General features: G+C 43.8%; 1 protein-coding gene and 1 long non-coding RNA gene across 2 annotated transcripts in view; one reads left to right on the forward strand and one right to left on the reverse strand.

Annotated features, from left to right (window-relative positions):
• The window catches only part of LOC126259484 (carboxypeptidase B-like), a 208147-nt gene extending 207063 nt beyond the window's left edge, over nucleotides 1-1084 (forward strand). Inside the window, exon 10 of the mRNA XM_049956323.1 lies at nucleotides 774-1084. Within this exon, the coding sequence (XP_049812280.1) occupies nucleotides 774-982 (209 nt within the window). The 3' untranslated portion in view covers nucleotides 983-1084. The remainder of the gene's footprint in view (nucleotides 1-773) is intronic.
• Nucleotides 1085-11182: 10098 nt separating this feature from the next.
• Nucleotides 11183-17934, reverse strand: LOC126260203 (uncharacterized). Its single transcript, XR_007546624.1, has 2 exons — nucleotides 17854-17934; nucleotides 11183-11619 (listed from the first exon to the last, which is right to left on the reverse strand). It is a non-coding gene; the product is annotated as an uncharacterized LOC126260203 (long non-coding RNA).
• Between the last annotated feature and the right edge of the window lie 3226 nt (nucleotides 17935-21160).

The raw sequence follows: 21160 nt of genomic DNA on the forward strand, positions 1-21160 counted from the left end.
CTGCAGTTTGGAAGCATTTATGTTTCTTTATTTATTTCTAATTAATTTATTGAGCTTGGCAAGACTGAGGCCAACCGGCCCTCTCTTACATTAAACCAGACATTTTACATATTTTTTGCTGCATTCATTACGAGAAGCATTTTGTAAGTTAAATCTAATACAAAACACAATAAAATTTTAGTAATTACTACAGTGTAGAAAGAAAAACTGAACACCATTTTTCATTCGTTCACGAAAAGTGCAACTATGGAGGCAGTTACGGGAAGGCAGATTTAAGCTATGGAGGCTGGTGGCATTTAACATGAGGGAAGGGACGGAAGAGACCGAGAAAGGGAAACATGATAAACCACAACTAATGAACCTGGGAGAAAAGAAAGTAGCGAGTGAGCGAGGAATGAGAAGAGAAATAAGCGTAAAGGGAAGAACTTGGGAGGATTTGCTTTACTGTTCGGCAGTGCGAAAACTGTCCGTATACGTTAATTTATGAGGAAACTTATGAGCGAAATGCTTTAGCTTCCTCCTGAAAGCAACAAGACATTTAATTCTGGACAGAGTGGATGGTCGGTAGCTCGCCCTAGAGGTGAGGGGACAGCAACAGAGAAAGAGTTTGTGACTTGTTTTATGAAGGTGTGCAGGTAGCGTACTATAGAAGCCTGGTGGAGAGCTACGGACTGCAACTTGTGGTCCACTGGTTTGAAAAATGTTCAGTGAAATTGTCTAGTAGTTACAGGAAATGTAGACAATGCGCCATATAATTGTTGTCGTGTTTACAGATTTCTCTTCCGGCTCGAGCCGTGACTACGCAAAGGGCGTGCCGGGCGCGCGCTTCTCGTACACTCTGGAGCTTCCCGAAGGGGGCGCGTCGGGTTTCGACCCGGAGCCGTCGGCCATCTGGCCAGTCGTCACGGAGACCTTCGAGCTCATCAAAGTCCTGGCCGACGCCGTCTCAGGGCAGTGGCAGCCCCCTGCTACTAGCAATTAGCAGAGCTGCTTAGTCTGAGGCAGCTGGGAAACATGTGTGTGTCTGTCGTGACGTTTATATCCTAATAGCAAGGCGAAAATAAATGAATTGACAACGCTGCAAGTACTTGTTTTCATAAACAATTATGAGTATTTCTCAATAACACTAATGTAAAGATTATTTTATCTTCCATTAGATAACATGACAATGACGAATTTATTGTTTTATACGCGGTCCAGTCACATTAATGTGACCACCGCCTGTGTTCGACGTGAACGTGCAGTAACCACTCACAGACGGCAGGTGCAGTACTGACAGTGGAGTGGTGAGTATATGGGGGAGGTGGGGGGGGGGGGACGCTGGAAACAGTGTAGTCGTTGACGTAATGAGGAAACGGAGCGGTATATCTGACGTCAAAGGGGTATGATCATTGGTTTCCAGGCTAATGGTGGAAGCATTTCTCAAACGGCTGAGTTTGTATACTGTTCACGTGCCGCTATGATTGAAGTGCACCGTGCGTGGCAAAATGACGCTACCCAAAATCGGTGCCGAGACAACTGTTGTGGACTACGGGGACAGGGGTGAACGACGGCTGCGGAAATGTGTATGGGGAAATAGACGTGTATTTGTGCAAGTGCCGCCCAGATTGACCCAGAGCTCAAACGGATATCAACTGCGTTTTGTTAAAATAGGAACCACCGCTTTTTATAACACATTCGTGTAGTACGTAAAGAAATATGAATGTTTTAGTTGGACCACTTTTTTTCGCTTTGTGACAGATGGCGCTGTAATAGTAACAAACGTATAAGTACGTGGTATCACGTAACATTCCACCAGTGCGAACGGTATTTGCTTCGTGATACATTACCCGACTTAAAATGGACCGTTTACCAATTGCGGAAAGGTCGATATCGTGTTGATGTATGACTATTGTGATCAAAATGCCCAACGGGCGTGTGCTATGTATGCTGCTAGGTATCCTGGACGACATCATCCAAGTGTCCGGGCCGTTCGCCGGATAGTTACGTTATTTAAGGAAACAAGATGTGTTCAGCCACATGTGAAACGTCAACCACGACCTGCAACAAATGATGATGCCCAAGCAGGTGTTTTAGCTGCTGTCGCGGCTAAACTGCACATCAGTAGCAGACAAATTGCGCGAGAATCTGGAAGCTCAAAAACGTCGGTGTTGAGAATGCTACATCAACATCGATTGCACCCGTACCATATTTCTATGCACCAGGAATTGCATGGCGGCGACTTTGAACGTCGTGTACAGTTCTGCCACTGGGCACGAGATAAATTACGGGACGATGACCGATTTTTTGCACGCATCTATTTAGCGACAAACCGTCATTCACCGACAGCGGTAAGGTAAACCGGCATAATATGCACTATTGGGCAACGGAAAATCCACTATGGCTGCGACAAGTGGAACATCAGCGACCTTGGCGGCTTAATGTATGGTGCGGCATTATGGGAGGAAGGATAATTGGCCCCCATTTTATCGATGGCAATCTAAATGGTGCAATGTATGTTGATTTCGTACGTAATGTTCTACCGATGTTACTACAAGATGTTTCACTGCATGACAGAATGGCGATGTACTTCCAACATTATGGATGACCGGCACATAGCTCGCGTGCGGTTGAAGTGGTATTGAATAGCATATTTCAAGACAGGTGGATTGGTCGTCGAAGCACCATACCATGGCCCGCACATTCACCGGATCTGACGTCCCCGGATTTCTTTCTGTGGGGAAAGTTGAAGGATATTTACTATCGTGATCCACCGACAGCGCCTGACAACATGCGTCAGCGCATTGTCAATGCATGTGATAACATTACGGAAGGCGAACTACTTGCTGTTGAGAGGAATGTCGTTACACGTGTTGCCAAATGCGTTGAGCATTTATTGCATTGATGTGGTATTTACAGGTAATCACGCTGTAACACCATGCGTTCTCAGAAATGATAAGTTCACAAAGGTACATGTATCACATTGGAACAACCGAAATAAAATGTTCAAACGTACCTACGTTCTGTATTTTATTTTAAAAGACCTACCTGTTACCAACTGTTCGTCTAAAATTGTGAGCCACATGTTTGTGACTATTACAGCGCCGTCTATCACAAAGCGAAAATAGTGGTCCAACTAAAACATTAATATTTCTTTACGTACTACACGAATATGTAATAAAAATGGGGGTTCCCATTTAAAAAAAAAAGAAAACGCAGTTGATATCCGTTTGACCTATGGCAGCGCCATTTAGTGGGCCAACAATAGCGCCATCTGGTTTCCCCCTTCAAGCTAGACGAGTTTCGTTCTTTGTAGGTTTTTCGTTTGACACTTATTTCGTGAGATATTTGGACCGGTCACTATCAGTGGACCACCTTATATATGTGTGTTTGTGTGTGTACGGAGTGACTCTCAAACCAAAATTCAGTACCCTTAAGTAAAGAAATGAGTATTTAATTGTTCTTTGACATCAATTATAAATTATTTACATCGCGCAGTAATCGTACAACAACTCACAACATTTTGCCACAGTCTTTTTAAACATCGGTATTGTCTGTTTTACAGTGAGACAGACAGCTAGTATCCTATCAGCCATTTCCTCTTCATTTTCTGTTGAGGTTCCAGACCTCAACGACTTGTCACAACCCCAAACGAAAAAAAAAAAAAAATTGACAATATTTAGTTTGGGCGATCCCGCCTGTCATGGGGTAAGAACTCCTCTCCCAATCCAACGATATGGGTATAAGTTGTCCAGAGATCACGGATTTTAATAAGGGAATGGTATTGTATACTGCTGAACTGGAATCACATCCTCACGAGTTTGTGGCACAATTGTGCAGGGATGCAAGAACGAACAAGTAAATAATCTTCGTACATCCATATTTAAAATGGATAATGGTGGGACACAGCTGGTATAATTTTTATTAAAATGAAATTCCTCCAGGTGTACGTAAGATTTTTTATTTATTTCGATACTAGTTTCGATGTTGCGTCAACGCCTTCTTACTGCCCGCCATCCATGTGGAGCACGTCTTGATCTCACCGCGGACTTCTAGACTGGGCCACACGCAACTGATTTAATTAAAGTGTACGGGCCTGAAGATGGCGTTGACGCAACGCCGAAATAGTAGCCAAGTAAATAAAAAATCTTAAGTACAACTGGAGGAATTTCATTTTAATGAAAACAAGTAAATAAGTTTTAATATCCATGTAAATTGCTAATGAAATGTACGTGCTTAATGATCTAACTTCTTGTCTTACTTAAATTATGATATAATACGGGCTTTCTTGGCAAATATTTTCGTACTTTGAGATATTTGTTTTCCGGGCATTAGACTGTGGTCCTAAGGATGTTTCTGTGAATAACGTAACTTCACTAGTTCCGCATGAACGCGTGCACCAGCATTACTCTACCATGCAAACGTAGGGGTTACACTCGTCTGGTTTGAGACGTTCCCTGGGGGGTCCACCGGGGGCCGAACCACACAATAACCCTGAAGGAGTGGTTCGGTGTGGGGCGGCGGAGGGGTGAAGAGGACTGCGGTAGTCGTCGTGGGGTTGTGGACCACTGCGGTTGTGGCGGGGACGGAGCCTCTCAGTCGTTTCTAGGCCCCCAGTTAACCTACAGTACAATACAATACAGTACAACGTAACTTCTCTTAATGCTGGAAACACCATCAGAGGTCATAAAAGTTCAGACATCAGTTTCAAACCTAAACAAGTTCAGCAAGCCGAACAGTTTGTACGTATCCGTGCCTAAGGTCGGCTCGTGACGTCATCAGACCGCTGTCGAGGACAGTGGACTCGTGCCGACGTGTGATGTGGAGCTTGTAGTGCTGAAGAGTTGACGCTGTTACCTTTATTTAGCATTAAGGCCACAACTTGTCATTTAATTCTTTCTCCTTTTCTGTTCTTCTTGTCCTCTTGAAGGATTGAAAGTTATGGACCTTTCTGCTAAATAAAGCAAACAACACCAACTGCTTCCTACTACAAGCTCCATAATACTCGTTGGCGTGACTCTTTGTGCTTGAACTGTTCGGCTAACTGAGCTTTTTCAAGTTTACAACTGCTATCTGAGGCTTTATAACCTCTGACGATGTCTCCAGCATTGGTAGACGAAACGTTAGACACGGAGATAGACCTCGGACCACTGCCTGACGCCGATAAAACAAAAATTACTTAAACGAGTTTCCACCCCTTCATGTATGTGCAAAATGGTGAATTATTTTAGAAAAATCAGTGTTTCGTTCGCTTTCCTTTTTTTAATATGGATTTACATAAATGTACCTATTTTTACGCTGAGAATCGCTGTAAACTGTTTCGCGGAGGATGTTTTTATGGAAACATGCATTAAGATCTGTTCCTGTTCCAATCACGAATGGTGTGAAAAATACTCCATTACCTCTGGGCGAGTCAAATTTCATTTGACCGATTTCTACGGGAAAGTTACTTTGGGGGCTAAACAAGATTTGTGGCTTGTGCACGGAAAGATGGGTTTTGGAGTTTTCCAAGCTCCTCCTTGAGATGTGCACCAATGACCTCGCTGTTTAGTCTCCTCCCACAAATCAACCAACCAACCAACCAACCAATCCTTCTTGAGAGACGCACAGCGTCTTGCTTCCAGTTTTGCCAGTTAATATTTTGCAAAATTTCTGTTACACTCTCTCACGAATCAAAGAAGCCTGTCAACATTCGCTCCATCCTTCTGCTACTGATAGTACTGCCAAGCCAGGTAACCATGCCTGCCTCACTGCAATAAGTAAATATTAAAAGAAAAACAAATTTATCTTGGAAAAAGAGCGCTCGGTTTTTATAACAGCAGTAGTTTTTGTATGTAGAACAGCTATGAATCGCTCAGGGTAACTCGTCTTATACACCAGACATTTTTAAAAATATTTGTACATCAAATGAAGTTCTCATCAACAACAGATGTGTTGAAACAGAAGGGAAATGTCATGAGAAAATGTCATTGAAAAACTTAAGTGCTTCACTTTTTTAAGATCTCCGACACATGGGGTAGATATGAAATAAAGTATTGCTAGATATCCGTCTATAAGATGTCATTCTCTGAAACTAATTATTCGGCTGTGAATAAATGTTGTCAATGATGGTGAAAGATTTACGGTCATTGTCAGAGTGTCGACCTCGTAAACCTCGTCAAATGCTTCTCCACTGCTTTAATTAACTTGTTGGGCAATTTACGCTCGATGTCCCATCTTTCACAGGTATTGAAAGGTTATTTAAGTAGTCATTCACATGATTCTTTGATAACAGGAGCAAAATATCGAGTTGGCGTGGTGGTAAGACCCTTGACTCGCATTCTGGCCATCTAGATTGATGTTTTCGGTAATTTCCCCAAATCCATCGAGGTTAGTACTGATTCAATTTACACATCACTGTACAGCCACTCAGATGCTGCGTCATAGTCTTGACCTAAACTCTTGCTTCGTTCTACATATTTATTTAACCGATGCTTGTATCCTAATGAAAACTGATCTTTGACCCAGGCGAAGGAGATAAATGATTTGTATGTCTTTACAGCAGAATAAATTCCAAAAATATCTTTAATTTAATGTAGCAAAACCGTATACTAATATTGCACAACCTTCGACCATGTCAGCAGAACAATACGAAACTTCTATTGAACTGGCATGTGACACATCTTTGGAAGACAAATTTAAATTCATTCTGTCAGCAAAATTCTGGAGCTGTTAGAAAAGTTAAAATTTTCAGTTGTGGTACTTTTACTCTTTGAAAACTTTAAATACAGATATTTCTATTGGCGACTGAGGACACTGTACTACATCACACCAGATTTTACATCATTTGCAGAGTAATAATTATAACCATTACAAGTCATTTATTTTTAGGTTAGTTAATACCTCGAAGTACAGTTGGCAAGAGCAAGCCATTAATCCTTATTTTCCCTTGGGCAACAGGTAAGTGTTGAAGTGTGGATACATGGAAGCAGAACGGTTAGACTATACTGACAGGCAAATTTCACTTATTGGTGCGGTATGTGTGTGTAGAAAACATCAGATGATAAAGTTTGTGACGTGTTTGTGGGAAGACTGTTCGATACAGAGAAGAAACATCCGACACACTGATGTGTGTACATATTAAGACACTACATATAAAAATATGTGTGCACTTCTATCCGTTAACCCCATATGCATGCGAAATGGGTTTCTCAGCTTATATTGATACACAATTTCCAGATGGTCCCACCTGCTGGTGCTGATGGCTATTGTGAGCGACAGCGCTGGTTTTCCAGCTTCCAAGGGATGGGGATTCTTCGCCAGCCTAGAGAAAATTATCTGGTCTTTGTTAACCCACCCAAAAGTTGGCGACCTGGCCTGACTCAACTGTTTCCTTTTGGGTTGAGCACGAACCAGCATGTTACAGCAATTCTTTGTGCGTTAACAAGAAACGGACTATGGAAGTGCCTTCCAACAGCGATGAGCCCAATGAAAAAAATGGTTCAAATGGCTCTGAGCACTATGGAACTTAATTGCTAAGGTCATCAGTCCCCTAGAACTTAGAACTACTTGAACCTAACTAACCTAATGACACCACACATATCCATGCCCGAGGCAGGATTCGAACCTGCGACCGTATCAGTCGCGCGGTTCAAGACTGTAGCGCCTAGAACCGCTCGGCCACTCCGGCCGGCACGCGCTGAATGACAACACTGGACGCAGCAGTGGCACCATGCCATCTTTCCAGGCAAATGCTATTTGTGTACAGCATCGCTATGGGTGTGTCCATGTATGGAGACTCTGAGGAGACCAGACTGCATTTGCTATCGTATATGGACCCAGAACCTGCCACAACAGGATACCATTAGTTACACGATAAACTCTGGTTCGTATAGCTGGTAATTATAGAGCAGGCATTAAAATCCTGACATGTTAAGACTGTTGACTGTGCCATACATTCATGGTCTACATGACGTTATTTTTCTACAAGATAACTGAGGACAGCCTATTTGCCCATAATGTGCTGACCTACATCGATGCGGAGAGTGTTAATGCTGTGGACCTGGCCAACACGTTCCCCAGATCTCTCACCCGTTGTAAGCATGTGGTCATGGGGTGCCGAGAAACTGATGCACCACCACTCGTCAGTCATTATGGTCGATGAACTCTGGCGCAGAGATGAGGCAGCACGACGTGACGCACTCGTATCTATTATCAAATGGCCATATGGGCTACAGGTGTTGTTACTGCTAGAGATGGGAGCACTGTGTACTAAATTTCACACCTGGTGCAACCCCGGAAATCTGATCATGTATTGTTCGTACTACACTGTATTTGTATGATTGCTAAAATTTCTTCATTAGCGATTATTTTCAGTGTCGTGACATAAATGGCCTCCAGTGTACTTACCACTGATATCAGCTGCGTCTTACCGAGTGATCACCAGTTAACTACAGTACGTTTCGTACTGCTCCAAGCTGTAACTCTGCCCCTACATATGCTGTGTCATGTAGTGAGGTGGCGCAGTGGTGAGGCACTTGGGGAGCCGGAGTTTATCTAAGATCTTCGAGAGACTTGTTACCTCTGCTGTTTTTTCAACTGCTTCATCATTTCGAACGTTATTTATCCATTTAACATCCAAAATCTTTCTATTGCACCGCGTTTCTCATAATACTATCTTCGTTATCTCCAATGATCTTTTACAATGTTTTGCTTCCTTTTTGTACTAGGTCTACACCTTTGCTTCCGACGTTTTTTCTCGAAGTTCGGGACTTTATTGCGAAAAGCTTAAAAAAAAAACTTTATGATTCATAGTATTGTCCATCGCTGGCCACTACATTCTCCCATCTTTCGGATAGCATACTAATCCCGTGGCTCAAGAAATGGGCGTCTTTTGTGGGCATCCATGAATCGATTCAATTTTGCACTTGTTCATATGATCGGAAGTGCTGGTCAGCCAGACTGTATGCCACTGATTGAAAAAGGTGGTAGTCAGAGAGAGCAACGTATGGAGAATACGGCGGGAGGGATAGGACTTCTCTTTTCAGCGTTTCAATGTATATTTTGACAGGTTTTGCGACTTGGGGTCGAGCACTGACCTGCTGCAAAATTACCTTTACGTGTGTACGTTTGTGTTTCAGTGCTGGGCTCGAACGCATCAGTTACTTTCGATAATGATGTCCTGTGACTGTCTTCGTCTGTTTCAGTAGCTACGAAAACGTTCTGTCTTCAGCCGCCATGTCGGTCTTCGAAATCAAAATCACCGTTTTTAAGGCGTTGAAAGCATTCTCTGCTCGTTCTTTCACTAATAGTTCCCTCACCATTGGTCTTACTCAGCATTTTAAGAGCCACAGCCGCAGATTTCTTCAGAAATTTCAGAAAGTTAAAACTTCCCGCAAATGGCGAGAAATGGGTACGTAAGTTGACGTGTACTTAATCGAGAATAACCTTATGAGGCAATCACAAATCGACTAATATTTTTATGGCGTTATGTCTACAGATGCCTAAGCTTATTGTATCACACCAATGACCAACCACGTGAACCCCACTGGCCGCTACTGCCGTATATTGCAAAACGGCGGAAGCAAAGTTGTAGACCTAATAGTATCAGGGCGTATTTCTCATCTAATGTGCTATTATTAATACCAGTATAGCTGTATTATTTCTCAGTGCCACTATATGTCTAGTATTTCAGTAATTCTGAGAACAGAAAAATATTTCTTTCAGTATACTCTCCCCAAGTCTGAGACAAAGCGCTTCCTTATCAGGCAAACCACGGTGAAGGATTAAGACACTGGACTTACATTCAGGGGGAGCTGGGGACACTACCAATGAGGTGTCTGAATGTCTGGAGGAGTGGCAGCCCATTTTTTCACAAGAAACGAAGCCTGAGAACGTAGTGCTACTGAACGAGACATTTTAACTGACACCCAAGGTGCACCATTGGGTTCAGGTCGGGAATCTGGGCAGGCCAGTGCGTTTCAGGTATGTTATTTTCCACAAACCATTGCTTCACAGGTGCTGCTTTATGACAGGTCACTGTCATGCTGCTACAATCGATCACCGTCTGCTAACTGTTTTTATCCTCCTCCGTACTTCACTTTTCACACTGCGCATGATAGCAAGTACTTTGCAGGAATTCGCCAGACCCAAACACTTTTACCGGATTCACCACTTCAAATCACTCATTTACAATCATCTAATGTCCATCGGCGTCGCTTTTTACATTACCTCAAGAATTGCTCAGCATCGAGTACAGAGACGTGTTGCTTATGATGAGCTGCTGGACTACTGTACCCTACACACAATCATTGCGCTGCTTCGACTGCTGGTAGCACTTTGAAACCCACGAGTGATTCCTTTCAATGACTTCGTACGACTTTTACAGCCACCCTCCACAATGTTCAGCGGTCCCTGGCCGCCAGTACATGAGATCTACCCGGATTTGGTTTAACTGTAGTTCTTCCTTGGCGTTTCCACTACACAGTCACATTATCACCAGCAGTCGCTTTGGGCAGCTTTAGCTGGGCTTAGATGTGCCTGACGGATTTGTTGCTCAGGTGATATCCAATGACGTCCGCACGTTCGAACCAAGTCAGCTCTGCTGACCAATTCTGCTGTTACTGCTTCTGACTGCACAATACTCCCAGCCTCCTTTTATACTCAGGGGTGCGCTTTTCGTGACATCTAGCGGCCAATTCCTCATTACATAGCGGGTCCGGATACCTTTGAACAGATACTGTATATTACAACATTTGTGAACAAAATTCCACTCCGCAGTTGCATTGGGACGTTATACGATGATAATCAAATATGAATAAAAATATATTTTTATTTTTTTATTTTTAATTTTTTACAAGAAAGAGCTGACTCCAATACAGGTTTAAATTGCATGCAGCGAATTCATCAATTTGTAACTTTCATAATCATTCGATATTCAGACCAAAGGGAACAAGTCAAACAGTCCACAATGTCGACCTCAAAATTTCTGAGATCTGCGTGAAATCGGACATGGAATTCACTGATTGAGAATATTTGTATTTCAATGTTTTTCTATTAAGCTCAATCAACAGCCATGTAGGAGCAGTGAACAAGAATGCTGGCACCCGCTGATAACATCACAGATGCTCAGCTGTATTTCTGAACTGAATGATCTTCGGTGTCACGAGGAAAAGTAGTACTGTGAAGGGAAATAAAAACGGAGCTTTTGTGAATTATTTTACACTTTGTTAAAAAATTAACTGCATTTTTGTAATTATATTCCAGTCTCTAGTACAGCTACAGTGAGCTGTTCTGCTCAGTGTACACACAAAATTAATTCGCTCAAGCAGAGAAAGACGAATTTCACAAATAACAGATAATTTGCTATAGCAATATCAGTACTCTCCTCAGTCTATGCACATAATGCAGCTGGGATTAGGTTGTGATTCACAGCTACGATCGCGCCGTTGCTTGATGCCCTCAGTGGCCTTTCCCCCCGTGGCCTTTTCCCCCATGGTCGCCGTGTCCACCGTGGCCGCCACCATGGCCGCCATGACCTCCATGGCCACCACCATGGCCACCGCCATGACCACCGCCATGTCCCTTGTCGCCGCCACCACCTCCAGCATATGCCATCTGGGTGAGGCACACTGCCACCAACAGCGCCACCAGGAGGAAGACCTGTAAACAACACAGCTTTCTCACAATTCATATCTTCGCTAATTTTTATTTAAATTGCTAATAACTACGAGAGCGACTCCTAAGGGGGTCCTGTGGACAGCAAAACTAATCATTCAGCTAAGCCCTGCGACGTCTTAGATTGCGGAAGTCACAGTCACTCTAGCTAAAGATAATTTTGGGTAGTTCCCTGTAGAAGGAGTGATATTGGAATAGCAGCTGTGGTGAGTAAACACAGTGGTGCATTCTGTCAGAAATAACCGTGACTGAGTCGTAGGGGAGAGCTCAAGAGAGAAAATTGTGGAGAGGAGCTACTCATGTCAGAGAGTCGTTCAAGACTGAACGAAAAGAGAAAAGAGAAGAGCAGAGTGCTATCAAGGGAACTGAGGGGCAGACTGTACACTGAGGTGACAAAGTTCAAAATGGTTCAAGCGGCTCTGAGCACTATGGAACTTCTGAGGTCATCAGTCCCCTACAACTTAGAACTACTTAAACCTAACTAACCTAAGGACATCATACACATCCATGTCCGAGGCAGGATTCGAACCTGCGACCGTAGCAGTCGCGCGGTTCCAGACTGTAGCGCCTGGAACCGCTCGGCCACTCCGGCCGGCGTGTCAGGGTTATGGGACACTGATATGCACATATACAGATGGCGGTAGGGCTGACATTTATGCGAAAAAGTTTCCGACTTTATTATGGTTACACGATGGGAATTAAAAGGCTTTGAACGCAGAATGATAGCTGGAGCTAGTTGCGTGGAACATTGTGTTTCGTAAATCGTTAGGGAATTCAATATTCCGCGATCCAGTTTCAAGAGTGTGCTGAGAATACAAAATTTCAGGCATTACCTCTCACCACGGACAACGCAGTGGCCGACGCCGTCAATTAGCGACCGAGAGCGGCGAAGAATCGTCAGTGCTAACAGACAAGTAACGCTGTCTAAAAAATCGCAAAAATCAGTATGGGACGTACGACGAACGTATCCGTTAGGACAGTGAGACGAAATTTCCCTTAATGGCCTATGGCAGCAGACGACTGCGGCGAGTGCCTTTGCAAAGAGCACGACATCGTCTGCAGGACCTCTCCTGGGTTCGTAACTATATCGGTTAGATCCTAGACGACTGCAAAACCATGGCCTGGACAGGTACGTTCCGGTTTCAGTTGGTAAGGGCTAGTGGTAGAAGCCATGGACTCAGGCAACTCAGGTCAACAAGGCACTGTGCAAACTGGTTTTGGCTGTGTTTACATGGAATGGACTGGTTCCTCCGGTCCAACTGAACCAATCATAACTGGAAATGGTTATATTCGGCAACTTGGAGGCCATTTGCAGCTATTCATAAATGGAATTTCTATGTACGACAATGGGCCATGTCACTGGGTCACGCTATTGTTCGCGATTGGTTTGAAGAACATTCCGAACAATTCGAGCCCATGATCTGGCCACCGAAATCGCCCGATATGAATCCCGTCGAACATTTATGGGACGTAACTGAGAGGTCAGTTCGTGCACAAACGCCTGCACTGGCAACGCTTTTGCAATTGTGGACGGCTATAGCATGGCAGCATGGCTCAATATTCACGCAGAGGACTTACAACGATTTGTTGAGTCCATGTCACCTGGAGTTGCTACACTACGGTGTGCAAAAGGAGGTCCCACACAACATTGGGAGGTATCCCATGACGTTTGTCACCTCTTTGTAATCATGTGTTGTGGCCGAGTTCACTAATGTTCACCCGAAGCAGAGGTACTGCGTTTAGGTCCTCATGGTTGAGAGGAACTTTTATCGGCAAAAACTGTCCAACAAGAGATGTAATATCATGAAGCTCCTGATCATTAGATCTTGTGCTTTGATTTCCAGAGTGAGGTCTTGCGACGCTGTTGATGGTGATCTGTCAGTCAAAAAATTACATCCAAACGCACTAATCACTAAGCTTCAATTTGCCACAATTGCCAATATTAAGCAAAATTCAAGAAGCTTGGGAAAAAGTAGCAAGCGAGGCTTGATAACTGGGAATACTAGTAATCATGTTATACAAAGTGTGATTAATCGACGATAAAGTGCCTACAAAAAATGGTTCAAATGGCTCTGAGCACTATAGGACTTAACTTCTGAGGTCATCAGTCCCCTAGATCTTAGAACTATTGAAACCTAACTAACCTAAGGACATCACACACATCCATGCCCGAGGCAGGATTCGAAGCTGCGACCGTAGCGGTCACGCGGTTCCAGACTGTAGCGCCTAGAACCGCTCGGCCACACCGGCCGGCTAAAGTGCCTACAGGTCTGGTGAATTCAGCAGTAATGAGATTTTACGATGAATTAAGCGCTGAACACCACATTTCTGCCAACGGTAATTGCTGTAGTAACTTATATTCCGCATTTAAAGAACTCAAAGGATATCATGGAAAGATAACAGAGTTATAGGAGTATAGAAGCTATGATTCGAAGCAGAAAAAAATGGTTCAAATGGCTCTGAGCACTATGCGACTTAACTTCTGAGGTCATCAGTCGCCTAGAACTTAGAACTAATTAAACCTAACTAACCTAAGGACATCACACACATCCATGCCCGAGGCAGGATTCGAACCTGCGACCGTAGCGGTTGCTCGGTTCCAGACTGTAGCGCCTAGAACCGCACGGCCACTCCGGCCTGCTCGAAGCAGAAGCTGCATGTCTTATGGTTTGGTCGTATATGATTCAGTGATGTTTAGGTCTTTCGTGGGCAGATTAGGCCTAGAGATAGCGTGAAAGGGTCAGAGACCAGTCTTGTCAATTATTTTCTCAGAGTTTCATCCATTTTGTAGTGTGTTATATGAGCTTGTTGCCTAGTTATCACGAGGGATGTCGAGATTTTAATTTTCGTTGATTCTGTGAATCACCATCACAATATATTAATAAGCGCACATTTCTGCTGCATTTTAGAAACAGCTTCTTAAACGTTGTTAGTCTTGGTAGTTGAGGGGAAGCAAAGTTGTGTGATGGTTCAAATGGCTCTGAGCACTATGGGACTCAACATCTTAGGTCATAAGTCCCCTAGGACTTAGAACTACTTAAACCTAACTAACCGAAGGACATCACACACACCCATGCCCGAGGCAGGATTCGAACCTGCGACCGTAGCAGTCCCGCGGTTCCGGACTGCAGCGCCAGAACCGCTAGACCACCGCGGCCGGCAAAGTTGTGTGATACTGGTATCCAGTTATGTGGAATGGACACACTGTATCAGCTAGCATCAGTTTCTTTTCTGAAGCCACTGGTGGCCTAAATGCATTGAAGGAAAGAAGTCACAACACCAAGAAAGAGTTGCGCGTTATAAACGAAGGTTGACAGGCGTGTTTCTACATCTGAAAGATGACGTCTATGGAAATTTGAAGTCGGTAGCGCCACTAGGAGGATGCAGATCAGGTTTGCTTTAAATAGACGCTCTCGTGAGCGTTAGATATCCTTGAAATTAGACGCGGTGAGTTGATATTGGTCAAAAATGTCTTTAAGATGACAAAGAAGCCATTAACAGTTCCTCACTGAGTTTGAATGAGGTTGTGTAAACGGTCGACAAGAAGCTGGATGTTCCTACTGCGATATTGCAAAAAGGCTTGGCAGGAACCTAGCCACTGTACGTGATTGCTGGCAGTGGTGGCCACGGGAATGTACGGTCGCAAGAAGACCGGGTTCAGGACGGCGAAGGGGCACTACCGAGAGGGAAGATCATTGTGTTCAGTATATGGCTCTGACGCATCGTACTGCATCTGCAGGAGCAATCTGAACAGCAGTAGACACCACAGTGGCACAAAGAATTCTTATAAATCGGTTTCTTCGAGGACAACTCCGAGCCAGACGTCTTGTAGCGTGCATTCCACTGACCTCAAACCATCGTCATTTGTGACTTCAGTGTGTCAAGCGAGAGCTCATTGGAGGGCAGGGTGGAGGTGTCTGTTGTGTTGTCTGATGAAAGCTGGTTCTGCCTCCGTCCCAATGATGGCTGTTTATTAGTTAGAAGGCCAGTTGGGGACTTGCAACCAACGTGTCTACGTGCTACATACACTGTGCCAACACTTGGAGTTACGATCTGGGCTGCGGTTTCACAAGACAGCAGGGGCACTCTCGTGGTTATCCCACGCTCTCTGACTATAAATTTGTACGTCGATCTGTTGATTCAACCTGTTGTCCTGCCACTCATGAACAGCATTCCATGGGATGTTTTCTAACAGGATAGCCCTCGCCCACATACAGCTGTTGTAGCCCACCGTGCTCTGCAGAATGTCGACCTGTTGCCTTGGGCTGCTCTATCACCAGATCTATCTTTAATGGAGCACATATGGGACATAATCGTATGACAACTCCAGCGTCATGCACAAACACCATTAACCGACTGAGCAACTGCAACAGGTATGGAACTACATCCTACAAACTGACATCCGGCACCCGTACTACACAATGCATGGAGGTTTGCACGTTAACAAACTTCTGGCGGTTACACCGGTTAGCAATGTACCAGCATTTCACATTTACAATGGCTGTCTCACGATTACATTAACCCGTGATCTTGTAATGTTAATCAATTAAATATGTTACCTAGACACGTACCTGCCCGAAATTTTATTTGCATTCTTTAATTTTTATGCTGAGATTTTTTTTCCGTCAGTGTAGAGCTGCAGTATTGTACAACCGGACGTATTAGACCAAGATTTGTTGTCCTAAGATTGTGTTTGCTTCTCAGTCTTTGCAACGGAATTTGAAAAAGATTTTTTCTCATTCGAACTTTTACTGCTGTTTACGGACACGACAGCCAGGTATTATCGATGAGCTGCTAGAATAGACTACTTTTTCGTGGCAACATGACATGAGCATTGCTAAATGTCAACGCATTAGGCTGATGGACCAAAGGATTATTACGCTGTCGGCTGTCCTAATATTTACAGGCTACATCACAGCAGCGATCGTGACACCGACTACTAATTATTCGTTTCAGGACTAGCTAACAACAAAGGAGCAAAGAGTAATCCTACAACTAAACGTTAAGGCAAGTAGGAATGAAACTGAATACCAGCCGGCAGAAAACCGTTGAAAGCACTGAAAGAGAACAGACCATCCTCAATAACACTTAGAAGTTGTAAGATAGCTAAGTAGCTCAAATATATATATATATATATATATATATATATATATATATAGAATCGACAGTCTGTGCTTTTTCTGAAATTAAACAGATATTAATCACAGCAAACAGGGACTGTTTTGCAATAACGCAAGTTATTTTCCTCAAGATACGTAAATCGTATCATCAAATTATGCATTTATGAAACACTTATGTGCCAAATGCTTACTTGTGCCTTGGAAACTTGAACATCAAAAGATATTGGAATATTAGATGCCTTCAAGAGAAGGGTACTTTGAAGGATCATTGGTCTAGACTGAAAAAAGGGAAAAATGGTACGCTCATGACCTGTACACTGTAAGTAAACATCCACCTATTAAAAGAGCAACATAGACATGGCAAGGGCACGTGAGAGAGAGATATGAAAGAAGATACGGAAGTAGCTAAAAGGATATTAGATAGAAATTCAGAAGGTCAGGGAGGACCGAGAACCAGATGGGTAGATGGAGTCATGGAGAACCTGCAGATAGCTGGCTGTAGGGGATGGAAAGCTAGAGCGTCGGAAGGGAATAACTGGCTGACAAATGTTGGTGATGTCGAGTTTCGGAATGAACTGAAAGGCCACAGAAGAAGAAGCAGACCACAATCAGTGCCAATATCGACGAAAATATCTGTGGGTGATTCTATCGCCATATTTCAGAATTTACACCTAATTACCCAGTGGGAAACAAACCGACGCTTTCCGTTGACATTGGCATCGCATAATAGACGTGATGAGCAGTATTTGTTTGGGCTGACTCTAGCAAAAACAGAATTGCAAATATCTGCCGAAACACCGAAGAAAATCCGTCTGAGACTCTTAGGAGGCGCACCGTGTAGCGTATAATTTTCAGTGGTATAGAAGAAAACCCCTCTTTGTATGCTGCTCATCGGTGAATAAATAAAATGAAAAAAAAATCATGAATATTTTCTTAAAATGGATACATAAATAAAGAATCCTTTGCAGCATGCAAAAATAGGTTTTTCTTGCAAACTACCACAATTTACTTAATACGGGCTAAACACACAACAGTTTAAAGGAAATTGTTTTCACTAGGCAGGTCGGCGATGTTGATAGCAGGATGTGAAGCTACTTACCGTTGCCGCTTTCATACTGACGATTGCTACTGAAGCCGAAGCTGTGTTGCTGGTAATGCTAATGCTGATCGATCTTGTGGCTGGAGCTTATATAGCATGTGTTTCGTTCTGTAGTGACCTCTACCTGCGTCATCACTGCTATTCAAGGTCGCTGCGAACAACACCTCATCGGGACAAAACATTGCAGTGGCCACGGTAGGAGGGAAGGGGACAAAAAGCGCCTAAATAGTGAAGCTGAGCGGTCATGTTTCGTGGAAAAATTAGCGGAACAGCCTTGATCAGCGGAGCAAAACGGATCAACAGGGAGGCCGCACGAGTGAGGTGAGTCTCCTCCCGTCGCTGGTCCCCTGATACACGCTACCATCGCGGCAGACACTTTGCCGCACATTTTTTAAAGACCTTTTTAGACTGCTCTTTTCCTGTCCCGTACTAATCTGTATATCTGAACATAACTACTACACCCAACATGCTCTACAGTCAGTTCTGAATAATCTTACATTTGTCTGCGGATACTAATTTTCCCTTCTACAGCTCTTTCCGCATCAAGTCAGCTATTCACGAACGCAATAGCAGTTGTATCACTAACCTGTCCGTACTTCTAATAAGTTATCGCGTCTCTTCCGACACCTGCTAAAGTCGTAATAGTCGTTGCTGTATCCTAGTGCGCCTGACCATCACCGCCACGAAAATAGTGTTAAATCTTCGCTGGACATGTTAACTAAGTCAAAACAAATCCAATTATTGTATGTTAGTATACAGGGTGGTTCATTGATCGTGACCGGGCCAAATATCTCACGAAATGAGCATCAAACGAAAAAACTACAAAGAACGAAACTTGTCTAGCTTGAAGGGGGAAACCAGATGGCGCTATGGTTGGCCCGCTAGATGGCGCTGCCATAGGTCAAACGGATATCTACTGAGTTTTTTAAAATAGGAACCCCCATTTTTTATTACATATTCGTGTAGTACGTAAAGAAATATGAATGTTTTAGTTGGACCAGTTTTTTTCGATCTCTGATAGATGGCGCTGTAATAGTCACTTCCGTATAAGTACGTGGTATCACGTAACATTCCGCCAGTGCGGACGGTATTTGGTTCGTGATACATTACCCGTCTTAAAATGGACCGTTTACCAATTGCGGAAAAGGTCGATATTGTGTTGATGTATGGCTATTGTGATCAAAATGCCCAACGGGCGTGTGCTATGTATGCTGCTCGGTATCCTGGACGACATCATCCAATTGTCCGGACCGTTCGCCGGATAGTTGCGTCATTTAAGGAAACAGGAAGTGTTCAGCCACACGTGAAACGTCAACCACGAGCTGCAACAAATGATGATGCCCAAGTAGGTGTTTTAGCTGCTGTCGCGGCTAATCCGCAAATCAGCAGCAGACAAATTGCGCGAGAATCGGGAATCACAAAAACGTCGGTGTTGAGAATGCTACATCAACATCGATTGCACCCGTACCATACTTCTGGGCACAAGAGAAATAAAGGGACAATGACAGATTTTTTGCACGTGTTCCATTTAGCGACGAAGCGTCACCAAGAGCGGTAACGTAAACCGGCACAATATGCACTACTGGGCAAAGGAAAATCCACGATGGATGCGACAAGTGAAACATCAGTGACCTTGGTGGGTTAATGTATGGTGCGGCATTATGAGAGGAAGGATAATTGGCCCCCATTTTATCGATGACAATCTAAATGGTGCAATGTATGTTGATTTCGTACGTAATGTTCTACCGATGTTACTACAAGATGTTTCACTGCATGACAGAATGGCGATGTACTTCCAACGTGATGGATGTCCGGCACATACCTCGTGTGCTGTTGAAGCGGTGTTCAAATGGCTCTGAGCACTATGGGACTTAACATCTATGGTCATCAGTCCCCTAGAACTTAGAACTACTTAAACCTAACTTATCTAAGGACATCACACAACACCCAGCCATCACGAGGCAGAGAAAATCCCTGACCCCCCGGGAATCGAACCCGGGAACCCGGGCGCGGGAAGCGAGAACGCTACCGCACGACCACGACCAATCAGAGACTGTGCTCGACATCTATTGAGCAGCCCAGAGAGCATCACAGAGTGCCCCAGAGAGCTAAAACACCAAGAAGAATCGCTTCTCGGCTTTTGGCAAGATCAATGTGTAGTATTTGTGGCCCTTAAAAGGGCCGTTTATTGACAACTGCTATCAATGATTATATAAAGTACAATCACCCACAATGCGACAATCTTCCAATGAAGAAGGACCACTAGCCTTCACCCATAAGTGAACGCTGGAATCAGAATTTATCTTACAACGTCTTCGACAAGACAAAGACAAACTCCCGTGCGGTAAAAGGTAGGAACCCTCACTAGCAATAATAATCTCAGAAACAGGTATCTCGTTTCGTTCTTTTTACCCTTACCAGAAGATGTCGAAGCACCAAGAGTGCCGTCCACATTGACAAGTGATTTGTAAACCAACATTCGCCGGCGACGACGAAAATAGCGTTTACGCATCATTGTAAGAAGCAGTGGTGCGAGGTTTAATTTTTCTTTAATGAAAGTTTCTTCTTCTTCCAGTTTGGGTAACGGATGGCTAACTGTAGCTTTCGTTGGCTGTAACAATGCAGGAAGAGCCGGTTTGGAATCGTTTGAAACTCGGGAAATCTTAGCTTACCGTACTATACCTGTTTCTGAGATTATTATTGCTAGTGAGGGTTCCTACCTTTTACCGCACGGGAGTTTGTCTTTGTCTTGTCGAAGACGTTGTAAGATAAATTCTGATTCCAGCGTTCACTTATGGGTGAAGGCTAGTGGTCCTTCTTCATTGGAAGATTGTCGCATTGTGGGTGATTGTACTTTATATAATCATTGATAGCAGTTGTCAATAATAGCATATTTCATGACAGGTGGATTGGTCGTCGAAGCACCATACCATGGCCCCCATGTTCACCGGATCTGATGTTCACGCATTTCTTTCTGTGGGGAGAGTTGAAGGATATTTGCTATCGTGATCCACCGACAACGCCTGACAACATGCGTCAGCGCATTGTCAGTGCATGTGCCAACATTACGGAAGGCGAACTACTTGCTGTTGAGAGGAATGTCGTTACACGTATTGCCAAATGCGTTGAGGTTGACGGACATCATTTTGAGCATTTATTGCATTAATGTGGTATTTACACGCTGTAACAGCATGCTTTCTCAGAAATGATAAGTTCACAAGGGTACATGTATCACATTGGAACAACCGAAATAAAATGTTCAAACGTACCTACGTTCTGTATTTTAGTCTAAAAAGCTACCTGCTAC

Source organism: Schistocerca nitens, chromosome 5 (genome assembly GCF_023898315.1).
Source record: "Schistocerca nitens isolate TAMUIC-IGC-003100 chromosome 5, iqSchNite1.1, whole genome shotgun sequence".
NCBI lineage: Eukaryota > Metazoa > Arthropoda > Insecta > Orthoptera > Acrididae > Schistocerca > Schistocerca nitens.